Source organism: Pieris rapae, chromosome 1 (genome assembly GCF_905147795.1).
Source record: "Pieris rapae chromosome 1, ilPieRapa1.1, whole genome shotgun sequence".
Classification (NCBI taxonomy): domain Eukaryota; kingdom Metazoa; phylum Arthropoda; class Insecta; order Lepidoptera; family Pieridae; genus Pieris; species Pieris rapae.
This window is the reverse complement of record NC_059509.1, coordinates 7,013,524-7,038,890: the sequence shown is the minus strand read 5'-3', so window position 1 is coordinate 7,038,890 and position 25,367 is coordinate 7,013,524. Positions and strand designations below refer to the sequence as shown.

Below are 25,367 nucleotides of genomic sequence, written 5' to 3'. Positions count from 1 at the left end.
CAACGAAGACCGGTCTTCGCGGGAGGAGCGGGCGGAGGTGCGCGTGGGCAGGGGACGCGCGGAGCGCGGGGCGTGCGTCATTGGCCAGTCGCGCACCGAGCGCTATACTACAAGAACGTCGGGTGGCGCCGCGCCGGCCCGTAACGTGCGAGTGTTGTGTCACAGCGGTGGGCCAGGTCGGTTTCGATAATTTTTCGTTCCGACGACACAATGGCCCTTAATTCGGACGAACAGAAATCGAACCTGGTCCTCCGCGTGGATCAGGATTCTGACTCGGTTTTACAATCGTTGTTCGACACTGTGCTCAAGCCGGACTCGAAACGACCGCTACAGGTGCCTCTGCGTATGCGACAGCTTCCAAAGTCGTTCTTTAACCCGCCGTCGACCGGTTCTAAGTCGCCATCTGTGTCTCACTCGCGAGAAAACTCGGCTGACTCCGCGTTCGGGTCGTCGTCTGCGACGGGATCTGCACCGGTCTCTCACTCTCGTGCGCACTCGTCACCGGCCAGTTTGCAGCAGACCTATGCAGCCGGGCAGCAAAACCAGCAGCCGCCTCTACACCATCAACACACCAAGCAAAGATCTTATGATGTTGGATCTCACTTACCAGATGAATTAGGCCCGCTTCCAGCAGGATGGGAACAAGCAAGAACCCCGGAGGGCCAAATATATTACCTTAAGTAAGTCTTTCGAATTTACGAAGTACATTATTATCAGTACCTATCTTCTATTTTTCTATGAAACAGGTGCAATGTGAGGCCAAGACCCATTTGGGCTGTAGCGCCATTGCATGTATGTATATTCTATTTCTCATATTTTGGTACATATACACCAATCATAGTACTAAAAGTACCAATTTTTTATGTTTGTATATCCAATATTCTAGAATGATTAAAGGCCTGTTACTGTCTATGGTCTTCTATTTTATATAAATGTATTTGGAACTTATTTAATTCTACTATATAACATATCGACTATTTTCTGTAAATCAATTGCTATTAGTGTTGTAGATCTGACCTACAATCATGACAAACTTTGAACTTAAACAAGGGTAAATCATTTCACTCGTCCACGGCAGTGGATGGAAGCCTTACAAATGACAATAATATTGTGTTTCAGTTGCGACGCCGTAATAGATTAAAAACCAGGAATTTATAATTTTACCCTGCCATTTAAAGATGATTAAGCGGTTGGTCAAACTATACTTGTATAGTGAGGTAAAGTTTGGGATTCGTCGATCTTCAATTCATATATTATCCTCGTACTATTTCTTAAAAGCATAGGTTTCCAGTCTTATCTTTGTGTAATTTGTGTTATGAGGAGTCCTATATAGGCAAAACACAAAGCGGTCAAAATAACTGTTAACTGAAAAATATGTTAAGTGTTATTTTATTATGTTCTCGTTCATGGGATAGAATTCCTAGAATGACCCCTGAAGGCCCTGAGCCTTAAGGGTTTAAAACAATTATAGACTTCTTAAAGGAAAAGAAACTAGGCAATGAGACATCAAAGGCAAACAACTAAGCAATATATTATTATACCTGCGAACCAACACATTCTTTTATTAACCAAAATTAGCAACATATTATTTTCTGTAATTAAATAAAAAACGTAAACGATCTCTCTTATAATGAAAATCAACACATTCACTCCGTTATCCGGGTTCAATTTGATAAATTTAGTTCGTTTGATAACAATTCTTGAAAGTTTTAAAACTTATATCGCCCAGTTGAAGAAAGTAATTTTGCGTATATTAAGTATATTAAACTAAATATAGTGTGCACTACGGTTATCCTGTTTAACGATTTAGGAATTATTGAAATCCCACTTTATTACGTTCAGCGTATCAATGCGGTCAATGGTTTACAATAAATGACTTGTGATGTCATTTGAAAGGTGATAATGTTGAAGAGCGCCAACTAAATTATAATTGAGAATTTTAGAAAGAGCACGGTTATTGCTTATCAGTCCTTATCTACTGCTTCATGTTGAAAACATAGTCGTCATTTGTTATCTTATCATGATCGTATACCTTTCGTCGGTGCTTAACAATGAGTATAATACACCTTGTAAAGTGACTCATAAAATTAACAGAACAAAGTTGAATGTAGATTGTTGTCTATTCCTCTAACCAATATATTTTTTGTTATTATCTATTTTAACATTTCGACTGATTTTGGATACAGCATTATTAAATTAATCATTTATAAGATGATATTACGTTATATAATTCTGTATGAACTACAAATTGGTTGCATCTTATTCAGCTGAAATCGGAACGATGATAATATGCTGTAACGATCGTGGGGTGGCGCCATTGTCATTATTGTTCAACTTGCTTGCGTTCTTAGAACATTAGGGACTATAATATAATTTAATAGTTTTGGTACATTTTCGGAAATAAAAATTAAGGGTTAATTACGTTTAATTAATGAAAGTAAGTTACTGTTAATTGTAAACATTAACGTAATGTGCTCAAGATACAAAGCAACTTAATTCTGGAAAATAAATTATTTCCTATATTTTCATCTTCATACATACTATGGAGATTGATTAGAGGAGTAGTTCGCATTATACCTGCAGCTGTGTTTCATCTACGCGTATCACTTCGACATCGTTGATCACAATTGAGCGTGGTTTAAGGTAATTTTGCCGCCCACCTATGTGGAACCAGCTACCTACTGAAGTATTTTCGAACTTTCCGACTTAGGGGTCCTTTAAGAAAACGTACCAATTCTTAAAAGGTTGTGTGATTGTTAAGGTTTGGGTTGTCTTTCGTTGGAGTTATGTAATTCGACTATACATTGATCCTATTAGATGCTGATATTATATTATATTGTTTGTTTATTTGCTAACAAAGTTAGTTACCGTGTCGGATCTCAACACCAAGCCGTTCGTCTAGTCGTGGAAGACAGCCAATACGACATCAAAGCTTCACTCACATCATAAATAAATTTAACCGACATAATATTCATCAAACCTAATATTATTCTATTTTATATTGTATGTAGTAATTTTAGCTTCATATTTTCCTAATCGTATTCTTAAAAGGGCCTTTTAAAAATGCTAATAATTGGCACAAATGTATTAAGTTTTGCGAATTACGTTAAATGCGAAATATATTTATAGCGTCTACTAAACTAGAAAAATACATATATGCTTCTATACGTTGTACTTCAGAAACGATGTACAGATAGGTACAAGACTTTCAACTTCAAGAAAATATTAAAATAACAGAAAGTAACAGATTCAAACGAGACCTAGCAGTTTCTTGTTTAGAAAGACCAGTCGTTAGCAAACACGTAGGCAAGTAAACCTGTCGTTCATAAATTTTCTTGCAAAATTATGTTATTTCAATATCCAAAACATCAATTTAAACGCTTGGTTCTGCTTGCCAAATGTCTACGCACAGCACAGCGATGGAACATTGCAACTGGTGCGTCTCTTCCGTGTCGGTAAATAGACGCGCGCATCGTTTCTTAATTGCTAGCCGGACCGATGTTTTATAATCTCCATAACGTCCAGCGAACGTCTTGCTAGCAAAATGTTTGCTTTAATTATTATTGGAATGGAGGGTAATTCTCTGTGGTTTTGTTCGGCTAGACTTGGCGATGTTCCGAAATGGGTAGCGATGCAAATTACCTTGGCGATCGCCCAAGACGGCGCTATCGGTCTGTAGCTAGTGTAACACCTTATTGGTTACAGTTTACCTTCGCCCTTATTTTTTTTAATAAAAATTGATAAATGAATAAAAGTGGTACATTCTGATTAATTATAAAAAAAACCCGCACAATCAGCAAATTACACAATCTAAATACTCTCCCACTCTGTAAAGACGTCTTTAAAAATATTGTATAGGTAAAATATAAATTCACATTTCGCACCTGTTCGTCTTAGTTAAACTTTAACCTGCCTTTATCATGTTTTCTAAATACAGTTGTATTCCATGAACAATTGTATGAAGAAAATACTATAGGTAGATAGTGGTAATATTTTGTACACGCATCTGAAAATATTTCCTTTTGAAGTTTCGTTTCTTGAATCTTTAATCAGCCGAACTTGTCACAGTGAATACAAATAATAATGTATCTTAATTCGAAATGTACGTGGGTTCATTCACCTTTTAATAAAATTAATTCATGTTTATATTATTTATAAAATTATTTTAATTTTATATAAAAACGTATTACTTAATATAATAATTTATATGGATCGGACGATCTAATGATTTGATTCAAACTATACAGCAACGTGATATTAAATTTAATGGTTCTTAATTTTTTTTTAATAAAGATGAAACTATTGTCTAATCATCGTTTTGAATACAAGTAAAACGATAAGTTTTTTTACAAGGGCAGTTTGCAATTGTTTCACATATCTTAGAAATTTACTGAACCAGTCTTATTGCAGTCTGCTGTGTATTCAATGCGATAACATTTGAAATACATCTTCTCAGAAGTAGTCGAGTCGCGAGAGACGACAGGTAAAACCTAACGGCACATTACCCAGAAGATTCGTTGTCAGGACAAAGGCATTTCTATAGAACTGTATTACGTAAATGCGGTAAAACGATGCTTATAACCTCATTTAATTAAGTTTGTTTATCAACAATTAATTTTAATTAGTTGTACGTGAGTAGGTTTTTCTCAATACGCATATACACTGAGGAAGAGTGCACATAAAATGTGATTAGAAGATAGTATATAAGTATGAAATTGACTTTATTTTCGTGAAACTCCTTGTTCACTGTTGGATTGCAGTTTAAAGCCGTTCTGGACTAAGCGCATGCTTAGAAAGAACTCACACCAATTATGAAAATATTACTTTCTAAATATCACTTACATTAACACTAGAAAGACGGGAGCAGTCATTTGACTGTAAATTTGAATTTAATGTTGAATAATTCACAAACCATTTGACGTAACGTATTGAAACTTTGTGACTTTTATTAATATTAGTAGTTAAATGAAACTATGTATCAAAATAACTCACATCGCTTTTGTTTATTATTTAAAATCTTGATATACCGACAAAGACGGCGGCAGTCATTTGACGGCTGAGATCCGATAAGTGTTTATAAGTTTCAAGTTTATGTTTTTAAAAGTTTTTGAACTTCAAGGTCTTATCACCTCTACCGACGGTACGTCGTGGTCACTTCAACTAGACAAATTTGCACAAATATCAGACGTTTGGAAGAAATTTATTGAGAACTGCTTATCATGCTACAAGCCAGGAGAAAATTTTACAGTAGACGAACTGTTCTCTACTAAGGTTAGATGCAGTTTGGAATAAAATTTCTTGCTTGTGTCGATGTGGATTCAAAGTTTGTGCTCAACGGCTTTCCTTATTTAGGAAAGGACGAAAGCAGGCCACAAAACCAAAGCCTTGGTGAATCCGTTGTTATGCGTCTCGTGGAACCTTTTGCAAATACTGTCCGAAATGTAACTACTGACAACTTCTTTACATCGATAAGCTTGGTAAATAACTTGCTCGCAAAACGCACTACGATTGTAGGAACTATATACAGGGCACTACGAGAGATTCCACCTTACTTCTTCTACCTACCACCTACTTCTAATCACTTCATATGATTTTGTTTGAAACAACAATCCTGAAATCCGATAGATGTACACTCACAATTTATCAAGGAAAACGAAAAAAGAACGTGTTATTCCTTAGCACGTTACATAACAATGTTGAAATAGACTCCAATCACCCTAAGAAAAAGCCAAAAACTGTGCCTTTTTACAATGCTACCAAGTACGGCGTGGATGTGGCTTACCAGATGGCATAAAATCATAGTGTCAAAGCGACATCTCGAAGGTGGCCGTACATTTTTTCAATTCTTCTCGATCTTCTACTCAAAATCCGGAAACTCGGAAAATGTTATGTACAAAAGTACAAAAATAAAACTAATAAAGACACTTGTAAAAAGCCACTTTGCGGCTCTTGTAATGTAAAGAAAATGTTAAAATGTAAAATATGTGTATAAATATTATAATTAATCATACATCCCTGTTTTATTACTATAGTTACCATTTTTAACAGCTAAAATAATAAAAAAGGTGTAATATATTGGAGGAGTCATTTGACCGGTCGCCGTCTTTGTAGGTAGATAGATTTTCCCGTCTTTCTAGTGTTAAACAATTATCAAAGATTTATTCACGAACTAAAAAGTTAGTGTGTTCAGATCGGTTATATCATATAATATTGTATAACAAAGAAACAATCTAATTTTTTTACGTTTTAAATAATCAAACTATTATTTAAGCACCTAACTATAAATGTTTCAACACTCGATATTGCTTACGTAGCCACTAAATAAAATATTGTGACATTATTTCCTTTTACATTAAGAGCAGTAAGTGTTATACCAATGTGTGAAAAGCTATTATGCACCTTAAAACTCTGCTTTACACTAGGTTTTTGTACGCAACATGTTGATGAAAAAGAACATAGGTACTCAGTTTCCACGCTCTGATTACTGGATGTTGGCTTGAGATATTGTCTTTATCGGAACCGATCAGAAACTATATATACTATCTAGGAAATCTGTTGTTATAGTGGGTCTTAGTGTATTATTAATGGGCAGGCTATTAAAAAATAGTTGAGAATACACCAAAATTAAATATTTAATCATCTTTAAACGTTTTAAAAAAATATTTTCCCACCTGATCATTCGGCCGATAACGCCTAATCTTCTATCCTCTCGTTTGGAGATAAGCCCGCAATTGCCGGGAAACGGCACAGGACTAGGAGCGCTGGAGATATCTCGTTTAGCCGAAGATACTTTTTGGGTCGCAGTGCCAGCGGATTCAATAAAAAAATCTATGTGTTGAGATGAACAGGTGCAGGCATATGGACCAACAGTCGTAGAACAAAAACGTTCTTTAATAAAAAAATAATAAATAAACAGTATATTTAATATTCGAGATATTTAATATTTCACCTCGGTTATTAATAAAAAAAATACATAATAATCTTTGTCATATGAAATAGAATACTGTTACTTATGTTTGGTATAAAATTTCCCGTTAAAATTATTCCAAATAGTTGCATTCAGTGCATTTAACCTCCTTCTACCTCCAATAACTATTTAAACAGCAGTCAGCGGCTGCTCAAGGATAGTTGTTTGTTCTTAGTACGTCACATTAGTCTGTGATCTGTGGACACAAATGGTTTTCATCTTGTGTCATCGGTATTAATACGTATAATATAACAACGCTGACTTTGTGATACTGACATAAGAACTCGGACCACACATTGTGTTGATAAAGTATACTTTGCTTAGACGAAACTGATCCGAGAATGCGCCCGGGTTTCTATATCCTTAATGCCAGCGGTTATTGCTACGAGTCGTGGATTCCATTTTACGAAAACCCGGCTTTTGCAATTTGCTTTCTATTTAACGAAACCAAACTACGTCTAATAATTTTTATATTTATTTATTTTATAAACATTATTTTTAATATTTTACATAAAAACTTTGTTTATATAGAAACCCTTATATATATAGGCTAAATGAAGAAACATATTTTTAAAAAGTTTTAAAGATTTTGGCTCATGTGGTGTTAAGAAATTTCCTTATCACAGAACAAGTAAAGTTATTAAGATTGGTTGTTATTAAATAGTATGTACTTTGAGAGTATCTCCAGGCCTAATTGTAGGATCAAAAGGGGTCAAGTGTGTACATCGACAGGCGCCTTAGGGCCCACGTCATGCCGGGCGACCGAGCCAGTTAAACAATGAATACAATTTGTATTTCATGGTGATGACATCACTAATTATAATACACAAAGTATAGTGTTATGAAAGATACTCTTTCCCTTGTTCATAAGGAATAAGTCATGTCCGCGTAATCAGAAACTTGCAAAAGTCTCTCAGTTTGCAAGATATGTTAAAAAAGTGAATTACTGTATAAACTGTTTCTTCCTTGCTTGAATATTAAAAGAATCAGAGTCGAGGCTTCGCTCTTAGTGTGATTCCCGTTGGTCAAAACATATTTTTACGTCCTCAATGATGTGGTTACTCAGAGAAGTAGACTACGTATCCATACAACTTAAATTTTATTGATTAGTTTACCGCACTTTGTATGCTTATTACATATAAAAGATTTTCATTGAGATTATCTTACATTGTCCATGAGAGTGAAATGATGCCGATTGCTTTTTGTCACAGTTTAATAAATAAATTCCGGTTCGCCAGCATTAAGACATAGGAAATCCTAATAAGTCATGATTGCACTCAATGTTTTCCAGTTCAAGTAAGTGATTGTGAACGGAAGGTACTCTATTGACTATTACTCATTCAAAACCACATCTCAACGTATGGGTTGTTGGAAACAGGCATTGCCATACGTGCCTTTGTAGAATGCTGATTAGTTACTTGTTTTTCACTTGTACAGTCACAAGGCTTATACAAAATATTCTCTCCCGTTTCCAATACCGATTTTGCCAAATTAGCGTTCGCACAAATTGAAAGGATAATTTCTGAATTTGAATAATACAATCGTTTCATAATTGAAGATGATTGTCTTAGCATGATGCACGAAAGGTGACATCCGGCTGAAGTTTACAAACGATACAGAACAATTAACATTGACTTCTTCATCGATTCCAGTTATTATAATGTTTATGCAATTTTTTAAAGGAAAAGTGATTTTATATTTAATTTTAATATGTTTCGACGAAGTTAAGTTACATTTAAATTAATCCCACGCAAGGCGTTTAACAGAACAAATTACCATATCAAAAAAAATAATTTCAATTATTTGTATGAAGTTGAATAGCTGTTATATTATATTATAATCCACCGCGAAAATTGTAAAATTATTTTCAATTACCGCCGTACGAGGCAAGATAATAATAGCCCCTTTAGGATCTTGATAATCTTTTTTTTCTTTTAGCAGGTTGTATAATACATACATTTGTCAAGTGCCGCTACATTACTTTATGAGTCCTGGCCACCTTACGATCCCGATTGATATTTAGGTGGTAGCGAGTGGTAAAAAGTAAGAACAGATTACGCCCTGTCGTTGCCGACATCGGCGGCGCCTCGTTTCTCGTCTTGTTTACGTCTAATTTTGGCGCGTGAGCGCCGTTCCCGCCGCCCCCGCGCCTCCTTCGGTCTTCCATTGAACACTACGCTGCATGCGTTTGTTCCATAGATACAGTATGCTTTAAACATTCAAAAACAGACGCAAATTTAGTACCAATTACTTATCTGTGAATTTGTAACATATATTCGGATATAATGGTTTATTTTGCGTTTATTATACATCGCCGAACGTTATTCGGTGAATGAAAACTTCATGTAATTAACGGATACTTGTTTAATGTTTGAAATTTTACGTTAATTTATTAGTAGGAAAAATTTAACCAAAAAATAAAATGTAGGCGCTGCTGTATAAAATTTAATTGAGTGCTTTCAAAGTGTATCCGCCGTGTGTTCGTTTTTCACCTCATGCCATGAGTTAACGAGATCTCGGTGTGTGATGTTGCCGCAACCTCCGATGCCCGATACAGCTTCTCAGAACTGACCATCGCTCCCGTCGCGCCCCGCATATATTATTCTTTCGTTTCTTACTTTCTTTGTGTTTTTCTCTTTTGTTACCTCTATGGTCTGTTACTTCTTATGTTATATTTTCGTATGTATTTATATTCTAGTGTGATTTAATTTTAGTGATATAAGTAGCATTGGTAACTTAGTTCGAGACAAAAAATTGTGTTACTTACTGGAATTGCTTCTTATATTAAAAGTTTAAGCGGCTATTTCATTCATCTTAATTTTTTGTATGGGCAATGTTTTTTACGTATTTCTCTCAAACCCCTTAGAGCACATTTCTTAGGCCCACCACCCACATTTCTGAGAATCAGTATCCTGTCAAACCTTTAGATGTTTTTTTTACCATTTATATTTTAAAAAATGCTTCTATAATTTATGAATCACTTTCGAAATTACATATTACACTACCTTAGGCAGTTAATGAGACGATCCTTTTTTATTATTACATAAAACAAAGGATTGAGAAACGTGTGTACATTGTAATTTTTATCTATGGTTATACGAAAATTGCAGATAGGTACAAATTTTATGTAGGTATCACTTATAGTAAAATTGAAATATAATCTTAGCATGAATTGACATTTAAAAGTAGGCTTCAACTATTACAAATACATTTAAAGCACATTGTTGCATACGGTTTGCAATTTACATGATATTTAAATTGAATGACTTTTACGATAGCTTTGACTTGGTTAGGACAAAGATTGCGTCGCGCCTACTTTTCATTCTTGCTACATATCAAAGCCATACAGTTTTATTACCGCCTGGGTTAAATTCATGGCAGGTAGCACGATATATGATATGTGAATTAAAGCAGTGTAAACATCTTAATTAAACTATCTGTAATAAAACATATTAAAAATGCCTGTAAAAAAATATCGATGTTTGATAATCTTCCATTAAGAATAAGGCTACATCTCACGAGTTGAGGCAGGCTGTGACGCAAAAAGTCCACCGACATCGAAACGAATATGCGCCTAGGTAAATGATGGTTCGGAAGGATGGCAGAACGGGACAAAACTATCAGGCATAGCATAGGAGAGAACGGGACATGCATACAAACACTCGGGTCTAAAGTCCGCGGCCGCTATAGGACAGTAGCCTCGCTGCATGCATAGCGATATACCTACTTGAATGGCTCTAAACCAGTTGCTTCTTAGTACCTATGGTCCTGGTATCACAGAATAAAACGCACATGGAATACTTAAATTAGAATACCGTTGTCATTGCAACAAGTTGTTGACAACTTTACTGCTTTCAAAACAAAGCATTTATAAACAATTTTGATTAATTAGATATACAAAATATTAAAAATATTTAATTGGATTAATTAAATCGTATTATTATCTCCTTATCTAAATATTAACATATAACTATAATCACCAAATAATTGACAACGCGAAACTTTTTCCTGTTAAAATGTTAAGTTTCAATATTGTTTAAAATCATAATACAATACATCCGCACCTGTGCAGGAAAATGAAAGCTTATTTGCGACTACAGAAACAAAAGATTCATATTATTAAAACATTTACGTACTAAATGATTCAAGTCGGCAACCAATTATAATCAAATCCTGCTAGCGAATGTGTTTGGTTTACTCCTGCATGTGATAACTGTCTAGTTCCTGGTCAATTGTAAATCCGGTGCAATAGCAAGTGGCCGCGGCCATTAGGACTTCCTGTGCACTTGCTCCTCGGTGAATGGGCGTCCTATCAACCTGCCTAGAAGCCATATGAATGAGTATCGCGTAATGCACAATGAATTATTCGTGCCAGACCGGCTTCCGTTGGCGCCGGACACATGCTCCGTGTTCTGCCTTTTTCTGATTAATGTCTAATTATAGGGCTACAGCTCTCCAAGATTCCCTATGAGTCAGATGCAATAACAGTACAATACTCGTTGACTTGTGTGTATTTATGCACGATTTTGCACTATTTTGGAAGCGACGCTGTGGGTGTTGGTTTATTGCAACTGGTATAACGGTCATGTGATGTAAGGAATTTTGCAAAATAAGAGGAAATTGGTTATTATATTGATGTACACGTGGCGTAATTTGTTAAATAAATTCGACTTTATCCGCTGTTTAGAGAATGTAGATGGTAAATGTTTGGCTCCAAAAGCTCGGTGACAGAACTTCAAAGCTCAATAATTTACTGAGAACGTAAATGCTGAATAGAGATCTAATTGAGTAACTATCCTTTGATAAGCTTTTTTATATTTTAAATTAAAGTGAAAGTAAAATGAAATCCCAAATTCCTAACTATCACTTCCATGAACTTATAAAAGAAATAGTAATAAAAGGCGTCGATCGAGCGTTATTTTTTTACAACCTATATTTAAGTATCTATAAATATTAAATAAACATAGTTTAAGGAGTGATACAGAATAACAGAACCTCTGGTCATCGTTTATGATTTTCTGTAAGTAATTTTATTATTCACCAACGACACTAAGCGACCTTTAAACCGGTTTGGATCTTTTAATACAGACAAAATCTTCGGGGAATTGATTTTTAATTTAGCTTGTAAATGACGACCCGGATGCAGTAAATAGCTTGACTCAATCTTTGAAGCTGGCAGGTCACGATTGAAGCACGATTGTCATCTTTGCCCCACCTTATAGCACCTTTGATATTTAATGACGATATGAGCAAGGCTAACTTGAACAGGGAAATAAATATATTGGTTTCCGGTAGAACTGCGACTGATCAACAACTTGCGTATTGTCGGTAGCTTTTTAAAGCAAACTGTATTGATAGTTGCATACCTCTATTTAAGAAACTCAAAATTTTATCTCTTCCATGTATTTATATTTTAGAGATATCCTTATAATATACATTTTTAAGTCCAAAAATAAATTTAGAACTGTTTCGGAAAAACACCTTTTGTATGGCAATTAAAGTTAACAATAAATTACCGAAAAAATTAAAAGATATAGCAGCAGTATATACGAACGACTTACGATTGTACCACCTTACCATTTTGTACCATATTCTTGCAATAAATAAATTATTATTATTATTACAAAATAAAGCTCAGCGATTATTTTTAAAGACAAATTAATTCTATGTTTTTAAAGTTCATTAAGAGAAGTGAGGTACAGTTCACACTAGTTGTCATGTGTTAATTAAGATTGAAAGAGCATAATTTAGCCCCGATAAGAGGTTAGCGCGTTATCTGGGTACTTTCTAAAGTTAGATGAAACATGTTGTTAACCTCTAGCGGCGAACGGTGGACCACCTAGCCGCAAGGCCGACTAGTTTGCCCGCGTCCCGACCGCCTTCTGCTTGTCCTACTAATATTATTACACTACTCACTCTCCGAGTCTGTTATGCATGATTATAAGAAAATCTATGTGCTAATTTACCTGCTACAAGAGTTTCAGCTAAATTTATTAACTTTAAAAGTTGCGTAACAATTAGTATTTTCAGCGCTACAAATACAGTTATATAAAAACAAACGTCAGTTACTTGAAACAGTAGATCCCATAATAAAATCATCGGCCGGAAGTTGATGCGTCATTTCGACGTTTTCGTCTAATTTAGTTTGTGTAGTCGCAACCGTGCAAATGTGTGGGTAGACAATATACACACGAGTAGTTTTTGTTGCCGATTTTCAATTTCTAAATACCGTTGTTCATCTAATGTTATGAGTATCACTTTTCACTATACAAACGTAATGACGAGGTGCGCGACATACAATCATTTGTACGCTTAATTATTTATATAGGGTTAGTGATTACATATGTGTGCGTTTATTTACGTATACGCGAACGCCGACTCGTCCGAGATTCAAATTTAGAACGCCGTCTCCGCCATGTTGTTCTCGGTGAAAACCTATGATCCGTAGAACTCAAGTTGTAAGAGACTTAAGCTGTCTTAGCACTTAAAAAGATTTTTTTCCTCGCTTATAGTTTTCAACAAAACCATAAATAATGTAAAAATAACTATCATCTAAAATAAGAACAATCTCAATTCGGGCTTACATTAAATTTTAATTTCCCTTAGACTTTAGTGTTGCTTTTGTAGCGCCTCAGCGTTATTTACCATTACGTAATCATGACAGAGCTGCTTCCGGCCTGATTACGATATATCATCTGTTTCAGTTCAAGTGTAAAAGCAGGAAAATCACATGATGGAGGATGTGCGTCCGAATTGACGTGTATCCGTTTCTGTCCGTAATTGAAGTGTTTGTAAAATTGGTATTTACTTTACTCGACTTAATGCAATTTCTTAGTCATAGTATTAATATCTCATAATTTTTTTACATTTCTATAGTATTTTAAGATACAATCTATCTATTCTACAAATATGGTAAACATAAAATTTATATAAGATAGTAAAAATATTATACTTCCAAAATAGAGAAAAATAAAGTTATTACAAATTTTATTGTTTTACCTTTTTTTCCAAATTGGTCATCCCACTCTCGAATATTGCATTTCCTTTGTAAATTATGTTACATTAAAGCTTTACGTATATAGGTACAGAATTATTTATAAAGTGTCAAATGTTATAGTTCAGGCAAGGACGGGTCTTACACAATACAGTTTGTCTACGTTTGAGTTTTTGACTACTAAACGGATTTTAAATTTGGTTACCCAAAATTATTTTTTATTGATAAGAATTGAAAATATTTTATTATATATTTTTTTATTTATTTTTATCAATCCCGTTACCATAGGTACAAAGTCTAGGTACTACAGTATTATATAAATATTTAATTAGTATTTATTTTTTCTTATAAAAATACTCCTGCCCTAACAGGCGACCCTAAATTGACAAGAGTAGATAAGTGATATTTAAAGATAAAACATAAAACGCAAACTTACGAAATTAATTAGGAATAACAAAATTTTATAATAAAAATACAACAAATTAAATGACTACTCTAACAAATAATAGAAATTTTGCCAGTTCACTCAACGGACAATGAAAATGGTCCGTTAACCTGTGTAATTCGTTAACCTAATTAAGGCACCGAATCATATGTGCCCTTTTCAGAAGGTAAGGCCTAGCTGTGGGCACATGAAGTAACGGCGGACGATGTTGCCTTCTGACGTACCCATCAGGTACATTTATGCTATGCTATTCCATGTAACAATTTTATTAAGTACATCACAAGCGCGAATTCTCGGCGTACGCTTAGTTCTTAGCCCACAGAACCAAGAATAAATAAGGTCGGATACATGAGTGGATAAAAAGGGTACACACATCCTTAGATGTGCCTAGAAATTTGTTTTGAGTATACATTACTTAGGTGTTATCCGAAAACATTTGTTATTTAATTTACACTTAACATTTAATCTTTTGCCAAACATGTTTGTTACAAACCCGTATTGAGGTATCGAGAAACTGCAACATTATATTGTGTAAGCGTGGAAGGCCTTCGCAAGAGAAAGATATTTTGTTTCTCAATGTTCTTGTCATCTAGTGATTGTTCGCTATGCATAAATTATTTTTTTAAATATACTCAGCGTTATTCATGTGGAAGTCACTCACTACCTTCAAATAGTTATTGGATATACATAATATTTTTTATTTCTATCTAATTCCACGACTACATTGTCGTCGGGGGTATTAGATAACTTATGTATAGCTTTAGTAAATACCATTGGTAATTGATAATTAAGCACTACTTGTTTCTTTCATTTACTTTTTGTATAATATTTTAGCAAATTTTGAAAAGCTATCTCTTAACCTATTGTTCAACATTATTTCTTTAAAGTCGTACATCGATCGCCATTCCCACTTGGTCTTATACACATCAATTTCGTTTTCAATCTTATACACAGGTATAACATTGACCAAGTGGGAATGACCACAAGCTACAGAGTACAGTCAGTCAGGACATATAATACCGTCTCTTCAGACAGCAGACAGCACTTTTTCTAACTCTGAGCCTGTGAAGATTCACCAATCCACCGTGATCTATCTGGCAAAGTCTGTGTAATTAATCCTGTCGGTTTTATTTGTTTAATTATTGAATAGGTCGAAACAACAAGGGCATTGAGCGTCCATCTGCAATAGCTTCGAGTGCACATCGGGAGTCTTTTCCTTATTCTGACAAAAGCTCCTTTGAGTTTCCCTAATAATAGCTCCCAGTTCAGCTTGAACAGCAAAAAGATACTTTAAATTTATGACTCATTCGGCACCATTTTTCCAAAAGGAAACACTTCCTCTCTATTTTACTCTTTTTCTGTTTATGTTTAGCTTTACTGGAGGTGCATCTATGCTCTCCATCTATCTTTGATATTAAGACTCTTTTACACTCTTTGTACAGGTCGCCTCTCAATTCAGTCTAAAATAACCCTCTCTTTTCTTTGCTTCGTATAACGGCCTCTTGGTTTCTAAGATCTAGGGGTAGGTAGGTAGGTAGTAACTAGTAGTCGGGCGAGGAACAAGCTGGCTTTAGTAATATGGTTCGGTAACCTCTATAGAGTTTTAGCTCGAAGCTTCGTTGCACTGAATTTAATTGCTTCCTAATTCCTAGCCTTTTAGTGGCTTATGGGCTATGGCTTAAGGGATTATGGGCTCAATGACTGCCGTAAATAATTTTAATAATTATTTACGGCATTCATTCTACTAATTTTTTATTTTGCCGTAATTACATTTTGTAAACCCCAGCTAATTCTCGCCGCCCTTGCTTATTGTTTGTAAATGTTGCTTTCCTGCAATGATTGCAGATATTTTTAACAGAGGTCAATTTATTTTGATTGTATTATTTATTTCATCAGATAGGTTGACAGATATTCCACTCATACTATCAGTCAATTTATAAGCCTATTACAAAGGCAAGAGCAGCATTTGCATGTAGTTAAATTTCAAGTCCCGATTTTATTTAATTTATTAACGACTCCAAAAGTAGTATCAATATTGTAACCGAAAGAGTCAAAAACTTTATTATCGCCACCTTCTCTCACGTCATCTCTCAGTAATACGGCACACTATATTACACTCGTTCATAAAATCAACAAATCTGGCGAAAGTAGTTATATTTGATTGAAATCAATAATTATACTTCAAATCCTAATTGGCATTTCAGAATGGCATGAAGCTTCCCATGTAATTCATTATACTATCCAAATCGAAACCGTCTTAGGTCGGCCTTCACTTTATAATTGAATCGCAAATATAATTTTTGTCAATTGTTCAGCCCACGATTACGGGGTGTTGATGAATAATTTAATTGTGTACAAACATGCGCGGGTGCACGAAACGTTTGGTTGATGTTATGCAATCCGAGTCGCGCCGGCAGGCTGCTGTAATTACACGCCACTACCCCGCACCCCGCATCCCGCAAACCTACCACCCGCGTTACCTGCGACACCACGTATCAACCACATCTAGCTAACTTCAGAGTTTTAAGCTAGGACTTGCAATGCAAGTATAACTGATGTTTCTTATAGGTTTATTGTTTTATTTTATAATTATATTACGTTGATATTATTTCCTATGATTTCTTTTATTTCGTGAGTTATTATGTAATATGAAATTCATGGCAACAAATAACAAGGCTATTTATTGTATCCAATTACACCGTTTAGGTATAAGCATAAAAACCTTCAAGACAGGATAAAAATTGACCTTATGATCATTTATAAATATCAGCAGGTAGGCAATGATCCGAAAAAAGGGTTTGTAAAAAAACTAGTGTGATGCAGGTGCTAGGTAGCAACAGCTGATAGCAGGGCCAAGTTCATTACCGTTCCGTGCAAATCGATTCTCTATGGTCATGCTCCATCAGCTTTCCAATATGCCTTTTCCTTATCTTTCATTTTTATACCTCCATTTCTCTTATCATCCGATCGGTTGACTGCTTCTCTTGTTTATTTATTTATTATTACCTACCGATCATTACTAGGGGCATCCTTTTTCACTGGTTCTTTGTTGTATTGTATTGTTGAACTCAAATTTACGTGTATATTGTCGTCGGGCTGATTTAATTGCAAGGAAAGTAAAGTAAGCGAGCGGCGTAGTAACTAACAACTTCACTAGGTCGCCTGCGCACACGTCGTGCGTCCGGTTTCCTACAAATTGGTCACATCGACCGCTAAGTAGGAAGATTCGGCTTGCAAGGTGTGTCTGAGGCACGTCATTGTATCGCACGAACCTTGCAGTTTTATTATACATACATAGTATACATTTAGTTTTCGGCACTTTTTAATGAGCTACGAACAACCGCTTTGTAAAAGTAAAAGCTGTTCCGATTTCTTTTTATACTGTTCAAAAATTGATTTATGTTTCGGTAACGCGTTATTAATCTTCTGTTTAATGAAAGAATATTCAGATATCGGATTTATTATGTTAATAATATCATTTAAAAAATCAATTAGACAACTACACGCTTAACTCTTCCAGCGAGTTTGCTTATCTTGCCGAAGCCGCGTACAAATTATTTGCAGAAATCTATTAGGTATGAGGGTTTGCAATTATTTAATCAATTACCATCTCAAATTTGAAATAGTGTTTGACAAATTCAAAAAGTCGGTAAAGATGCATGTTATAATACATGAACTACATGAACACAGTAGACTAAAATTAAGACGGCTAATGGCGACGTGTATCTCGCTCGTATATATACATTTTAATATTAGGTTTCTCATGTAAATATATTTTTTTTTGTAATGAGAAATAAAGTTCTTTAAACGTAATAATTAACAGTATGTAATAAGAACCTTCCTTATTCAGTTATTTAACTGAATCAATCTGTTTCCATGAATATGTAACATATGAAACAAAACAACCTTTCATAGATATACGTATTTATATTATTCGGACGATCTTCACCTAGATTTTAAACAGAGTTTTATGAAACCTGTTTCTTTTACAGCCATATAACAAAGACCACAACATGGGAGGACCCTCGCAAGACATTGGCGGCGCAAACAGTGGCCAGTGGTGTGCAGCATCAAAGCGCGGAAGCCTTACTTACACAGACTCCTTCACCACAGAACCTTCCAACACCCACTCCAGGTACCTAAGTCTTTAACTATCTAAATTGTCATGGAGTTACTAAATCAGGCATTAAAAGGCAGATCAAAACCGTGCAACCGGATGATCTCATAGTTTGCAAAACATAGCTGATAGTTATTTAAACTAGCTTTTATCAACCTATAGCATCAGTTATGAGTTAACACATCTTAATTTTCACGTGATCTAATTGGCTTTGCAACAGTGTTTAAAATTATCATGGAACTAAAATAAAAATAAGTAAATAACCCAAATTCTAAAACTGATTTTATGACGGGAATTAACGCGTTGTTTCCGTTGGTCGATGCGAGACGAGTGTTGAAAGGCGCCCAGAAAATACATTGGTGTTTCGGCGCCGAAACCGTGGCGCCTGCGCCGGTTTTCAGCGACTTGCGACACATCCGCGCGAGTCAGACATGTTTGTGCTTCTTGCGTTATAGATGTCTACAAATCCTAAGCATTTAGCATGTTCTATGCCGAAATTAGCATGTCACCGCTTAAGTGCGTCAAACGCCCTATTTGGGAATATCAATTTCAAATTACCAATCTACATGTGTGTGTGGTCATAGTTGGATTAGGACAGAAATTATGGAAAAGGCTCTAAGTAAAGACATTTACATCTACATGTTTATGTTCTGTTAGTCGGTACACCTTTAATTGTAATTTCACAATAGCTTTTACATTTAAATAGAAGCTACATTTGTATGAAACAAAATAGCTAAATGTATCTTTGTAAATTAGACGAGAAAGATTGAACCCATTTTCTATGGTAAACATATCCATTGAGAAGTTGTGTTTACTGTTTACCTATTTTTATACAGCGCGAGTGAAGGTTTTCTTTAAATACATTTTATGATATTTTATAACGACTGTATAGTCCTTCGTTAGCATTTTAATATATATGGCACGTTTCTTGTAAATTAATTACTAACAGAAGCAATAGTTTTAGGCAAAACGTGACAAGAGCACGTTTTGAAATTTTAGAATCCCTTTAGTTAAATCAGTGCAAGTGCCTGGAAGTTTATCGCCGGCTCATTGTAGACTCGAGTCAACAAATATTAGCCGTAGTCGGAGAGTACCTGACACGAATAATGTTTTTCTAGCGCATTCCTTGTTTTAATCTGATGTCGCGATAACATTACCTTTCATATAAAATATCATTCTCATGACTGATAGTTATTTGTAAGCGGCCTATCTGATTACACAAAGAAGTTTAATATTAACAGTTTTATTACATTCTGCCTTATTAGGTGAACGTTATATCAAGTCATTGTATTATTGAATAATAATTTGCGAATTACACATAATTGACAATGGCCTCTAAATTACGTGACTCGCTTAGTGCAATGTTCGTTAATATTTACCGCTAATGATAGTAATTGATTAGCATCTATTAATACATAATATGAGTAATATTTATGTGGCTATAAAGTTAATCGAAATCGTATAAATTTCACGAATCACACTTTTCATTTTAATTTCAAATTCTTCAAATATCGTCTTTAAATTGTACTTTTTTATAATAAATAGCTGATATCCACGACTTTGTATTGAACATTGAAATATACCTGATGCATATCATGTAAATACAACAGTATCTAGTATGCAGGAAAACATCTTCCCTCTCAAGAATATTAAATAACTAGTGCGTGTTAAATTAGCTAAAAATGCGGTGATATTAAAAGAACTATTCATTTCAACAATTTCCATAATAGAGATTCAGTACAATACGTTTATATAATACAATTAATAGTAATTTTTATGTAATTACCAGTTTGCAAAGTTAAATTCTCTTAGTCATGATGATTATAATTAAATCGTAATTATGCATTATGTATACAGTTCGTTTATGAATGGTCGGTTTTTGTTGCGAACAAAATACATAAATATATTCTTGGAGATGAATGTATGAACGGGTAGAGACGAGAGCGTCCGCTGGCGATGATTCACATCACGTCTACGGGGTGCTTTTAAGACGAACTTAATACAAGTTGTATTTTTTATGCCATGTAGACAAGCAAAACGTCACATAGTCTATAATAACTTATGATTAATTTGAAAGGACTTGTCACGTGACAATCTAATGACGTACAGACGAAAATATTGATTGACAACTATATTAACTATATACTATAGACTAAATATATTACTCATATATAACAAGAATGTCTTCAGCACCATAGGATCATCTAGGGCTTGTCGGATTTTTTTACGCGTTACCAATTTCCAAGTACTTACGTAATACACTGTTCAACGTGTTCACGCTGTATAGTGTAAAAAGTAGCCAGTTGAACGAAACTGAATGTTGTTCAAAACACGTCCAACAAAAAGCACGAGCAAACATGGATGGCGTAGTGTATTGGCATGTTTTCAATTGATCACGTAAACTACTGTGACTATACCTAATACTTTCCTAGGAAGTGGCATTGCTATGATTCCGTTGGCGTTGTTTTCGTGATTTTATTGGAACCGGAATGACCTTGCAAACATCAGAATCACGAGCACGTTATATTTACCGCTGGCTTGCAACTAGTCGCTGTTGAGAAATTCAAATATTTTTTCAAAGTTTTTCTATATTAACCAGGGCATTTGATAATTTCAGCAGCGAAGAGTACAAGTACCTCGGCGACGACGGACCCCCTAGGGCCGTTGCCGGACGGCTGGGAGCAAGCCACCACTCCTGAGGGAGAAATTTATTTTATAAACCACGCCGCTCGCACAACGTCTTGGTTCGACCCTAGAATACGTAAGTATCTCTAATGAACTCGTCGATTCGCGTCATCTCTTTTTAAGCGTTTAAGATCTAGGATATTTACCATAATGCGAACAATACCACCAGAAATATCGATTATGAGTAAAGCTTTGGTCTGGTGATCATGACGCACAACGCTGCGGTATGCGCCGCAACGCAGCGTCAGCATCGCATTTAGCGTCCCTGCGGAGAGGTGGTCAGTTGATTTTGCCGCAGCTACCAAGGTAGACGTGAACATGAACAATTTCACTCGTGACGCACACCGCAGCGTTGAACCGAGAATGACGCCGCGCTGTGCGGCAGTACACCTACCCACTTCACCGCGCTTGCCTCTCGCCGCTGACGCATACTGCGACGGAACAAGAGGACATTCTCGACGTTTTTCATATGATTGAGTGTCCGACAACGCATACCGCAGCGTTGTGCGTCATGATCACCACACCAAAGCTTTAAAAAAAGACAAAATTATGTTACGTATACACTAATCGAGATTTTTCTGTTATTACAGCGCAACATTTGCAACGTACGCCGGCGGCGAACGCCGGAGCGGCGGGCGGTGGGTGGGCAAACGCATCGGTCCAAGCATGCCAACAGAAACTGCGTCTACAGTCATTACAACTCGAGCGTGAACGACTGAAACAACGCCAGCAGGAGATACGGCTCCAGGTATTTTACTCATTAATCATTGTAATCCACGTTTTAGGCTGCATTCTTTCACATCACAGTTAATATTTCATTCAGGTCTCCTTATCTCCTGGGAGTCCAGGGTTCTACTATTTTGAGGAAATTTATTTAGACTAAGCAGAAATCGGGCCTGTATGTTCTGTTATGTATGTAGATCTATCTAGTAATTCGTTTAAATACGAATGAATCTGATTACAATTAGTTTTTATCGTACATTGTCAAGGTAATGATAAGTGCTTAAAACTTGTGTAGGTAACTAATTTATTGTAAAATATTACAGCAAGAATTAATGGCGCGGCAGTCTTCATCCATCGTGTCCTCCTTGACAAATAGTACCGCGACGAGCACAGACCTATCTCTGGACCCCTTCCTCCCAGGTCTCAATGACCATCAACGCCAGGAGTCAGCCGATAGCGGCCTGGGCATGGCTGTATCACAATCCTATTCCATGCCCCATACTCCGGAAGGTTTTTTGGGCATGGATGACCGCATGGACTGCACCAGTGAGGCCGGCGCGAACCTCGATACAGATATGGCTTTGGGAGACACGGATGATTTGGTAATAATTTAAATATTTGTAAAGGTTTTGTTATATGTGGTGGTGGTGAGAGGTTAGATTGTGCTAATTACTATGAACGTAAACAACTAATTTCAGTGACCGGATAAATTTTGCAATTCTATAGCACAGGCACAATAGAGCAAAAAAAATGTAATGAAATGAAAAAAAAATATAAATTCACCCATTACAACCGGGCGGTACAATACTTGCATAGCAATTAATATTTACAGTAATTTATCATAACATACACATATGTCGATAGGCGGTATTGTTACTGATTGTAATATGTAAATTCACAAAAGAAAAAAAGGTTTGGAAGGCATATATAATGTTCTCCCTTTCAAAAAATAATTACTCAAAGGATGCAATTCTTATACTCACAACATACCTTTATATGCCTAATTTAAGGAAATAAAAATATCAATTAATTAATTTTCAAATTAATAAAATTTATTTCAGTTGGGTGACTTCACAAATGACATACTTCTGGATGATGTGCAGTCGCTGATCAACTCCACACCAAACAAACCAGACAACGTTCTGACATGGCTCTAGATTGATATTCGCTGAACGTACAATTAATACAACGTGCTTTCTATAATCTAATTTTACACAAATAAAACATTGACAATAAGAACGGCTCAAAGACAAATCGGTAATACACCAATTGAAATTCGTAAAATAAATAAATAAAAAGGGGCTATTCAGTTTCTTAAGAATTGGTAAAACATCCCGGCATTTATTAAAATGGGATGTGATTAAAAGCCACATTCGATTGGTGTATTTCCTAGAGTGTAATATTGCGTTGCTAATCAAACTAGGTAATGCTTGTCGTACAAAAATCGCAAATTCATTAGTCTACATTTTATAGTCTGTGGATCATTAGATTAAATCATGTTTAGTTCGAAAAGTTAGTCATTGAATGATGGCTCATTTGTAAATATAATCATTGAATGGTTTCTGAACTGGCCCCCGGTTTTGAGCGGTGTTAGCATTTGTTTCTTTCGTTAATGAAAGAATTCAGTTTGCAATTTACACGTAAGCAAGGTTTCTATGCTCTTTCAGATAAGACCGTAAGAAATCCTTCTTCATATAGAATAGACTATTGTTAAGATGTCGAAGATAACAGAATAAATTTCATTAAGGAAATTATGGTCCGTATTCAAAAACGTTTCTCAAGGTATTCTAAATGACCCGTCAAGAATATTTTCATTAAAAAAATAATGGACAAATTGAAATTACGTTTGAAACACGTTTTAGAATGCGCCATTGATTGTGATACCATCTCGACGTAACAGTGCCTTATTGTGCCTTTTAAAATGTATTTATTGTGTTATTTAGGTAATAGTTATAAAGATATATTTCTACAAATTTTTACCGATCGATGAACATCGATTCATGTATTATTTGGACATAATTAAACTACTTATGTATGTGTTGTAGTAACTTTTTTTTGTCTACTTACACCGTCCTTGTGTATTTTTCGAGATTATGTTAGATGTAGACTTAGTTAATCATAACTTAGTTCTTTTGGCAGCTATTAAGTTTATAGATAATATTTGGTTCTAAGTGGACAATGTATTGTTTATGTATCTAAACATTTGTGTGTGCGGGTGCCGCTAGAAATATTAACAAAATATGAGATTTCGACAAAACCGTACATCGAAGGTGGTAATACGTGTACATGTTTGTATGATTGAAATACCCTGCTGTATGCTTTACCACATGATTGTGTATTCATTAAACAACTCTGTTCGTTATATACTCAACGTATTTACAATTCATTGGTTTAGGCTTAACTTCAAAAGCCCACCTAGTATAGAGTTTGTATAAATTCAATAATAAAATTAGGTCTTTATTTTTCGAATGCTACATTGAAAACTTTGCCATATTAGTAAATGTACTATCTTTGTAAGACTAATGTAATCGATTATAAATAGTTTAAATAGCAACTGTGTAACTATTATAATTAGTTGTAACGGTGCTGGGTTTATTATACATTTTATTTTGTAATCTGTAGATGTCTTGTTGTATTTGTCGTATATAATTTCTTGTTAAGTTACGCTTTTCATATTGTTCAGTTTATTATTCTGTATTGCATGTTTCCTCTTAACTTAGATTTTAGCTGAGATGACTAAGTCGTTCAATGTTAATAGCTTCGTATTCGATTAATTTTAAGGAATAATTCAGGAATAATATTACATTGCAATGTGTCAAGCCAATAGCGATAACTTAGTAGGTGTTAATTAAATGTCTACATCTGTCTTTTAGAAGTGATAACAACCAATTGAGCTCAATAAAAATTGTATCAAAACTGCAAAACTATGTCAGAATTTTCGCACATATACGAATAATGATTAAGTTTACGATACTGTAAACATACATATAATATACTAAAATATTGTTTTTTGTTAGCGCCTTTAATACTCAATCAAAATATAATTGTATAGAATACATAAACCTACTATGTCGTCGCTACTACAAAACATTCCATGTTGCTTACCGTCGCGTCAGTTCGGTGTTTCTGGCTTGAATAATTTTCCGAACAATATATGAAGTAAATATGTCTAAGTATAGCCTTAATACATACATATCTTTCAGTCTGACATGCAAGTTTTCACTGTAGTGTACATTACATGAGTCAATGTTATAGCAATGAAATTTGTTCTCCGATTTCATTGTATATAATTTGATATATGAATTAAATATTTGTTTAAATATCTATTGTTATTTTTATTTCTTGTTCAGAGATCCATTTTTATGCGTAGCTGAAATCAAATCATCATCTATGTAACAATCGTAGGTGTTGTATGTTACACAAGGCAAATAAATAA

The 25,367-nt window shown here is 34.9% G+C and overlaps 1 protein-coding gene across 2 annotated transcripts; it reads left to right on the top strand.

The window, feature by feature from the left end:
* Positions 1–92: 92 nt before the first annotated feature.
* LOC110994345 (transcriptional coactivator yorkie) lies at positions 93–25,255 on the top strand. 2 transcript variants are annotated; one of them, XM_022260935.2, is made up of 6 exons: positions 93–680; positions 18,399–18,541; positions 21,141–21,284; positions 21,799–21,956; positions 22,255–22,533; positions 22,993–25,255. In XM_022260935.2, the coding sequence occupies exons 1-6, from the start codon at positions 211–213 to the stop codon at positions 23,086–23,088; spliced, it is 1,290 nt and encodes a 429-aa protein (XP_022116627.1). In that variant the 5' UTR covers positions 93–210; the 3' UTR covers positions 23,089–25,255. The 2 variants fall into 2 exon arrangements, with proteins under 2 accessions (XP_022116627.1, XP_022116628.1); XM_022260936.2 differs by lacking the exon at positions 21,141–21,284.
* Positions 25,256–25,367: the final 112 nt, after the last annotated feature.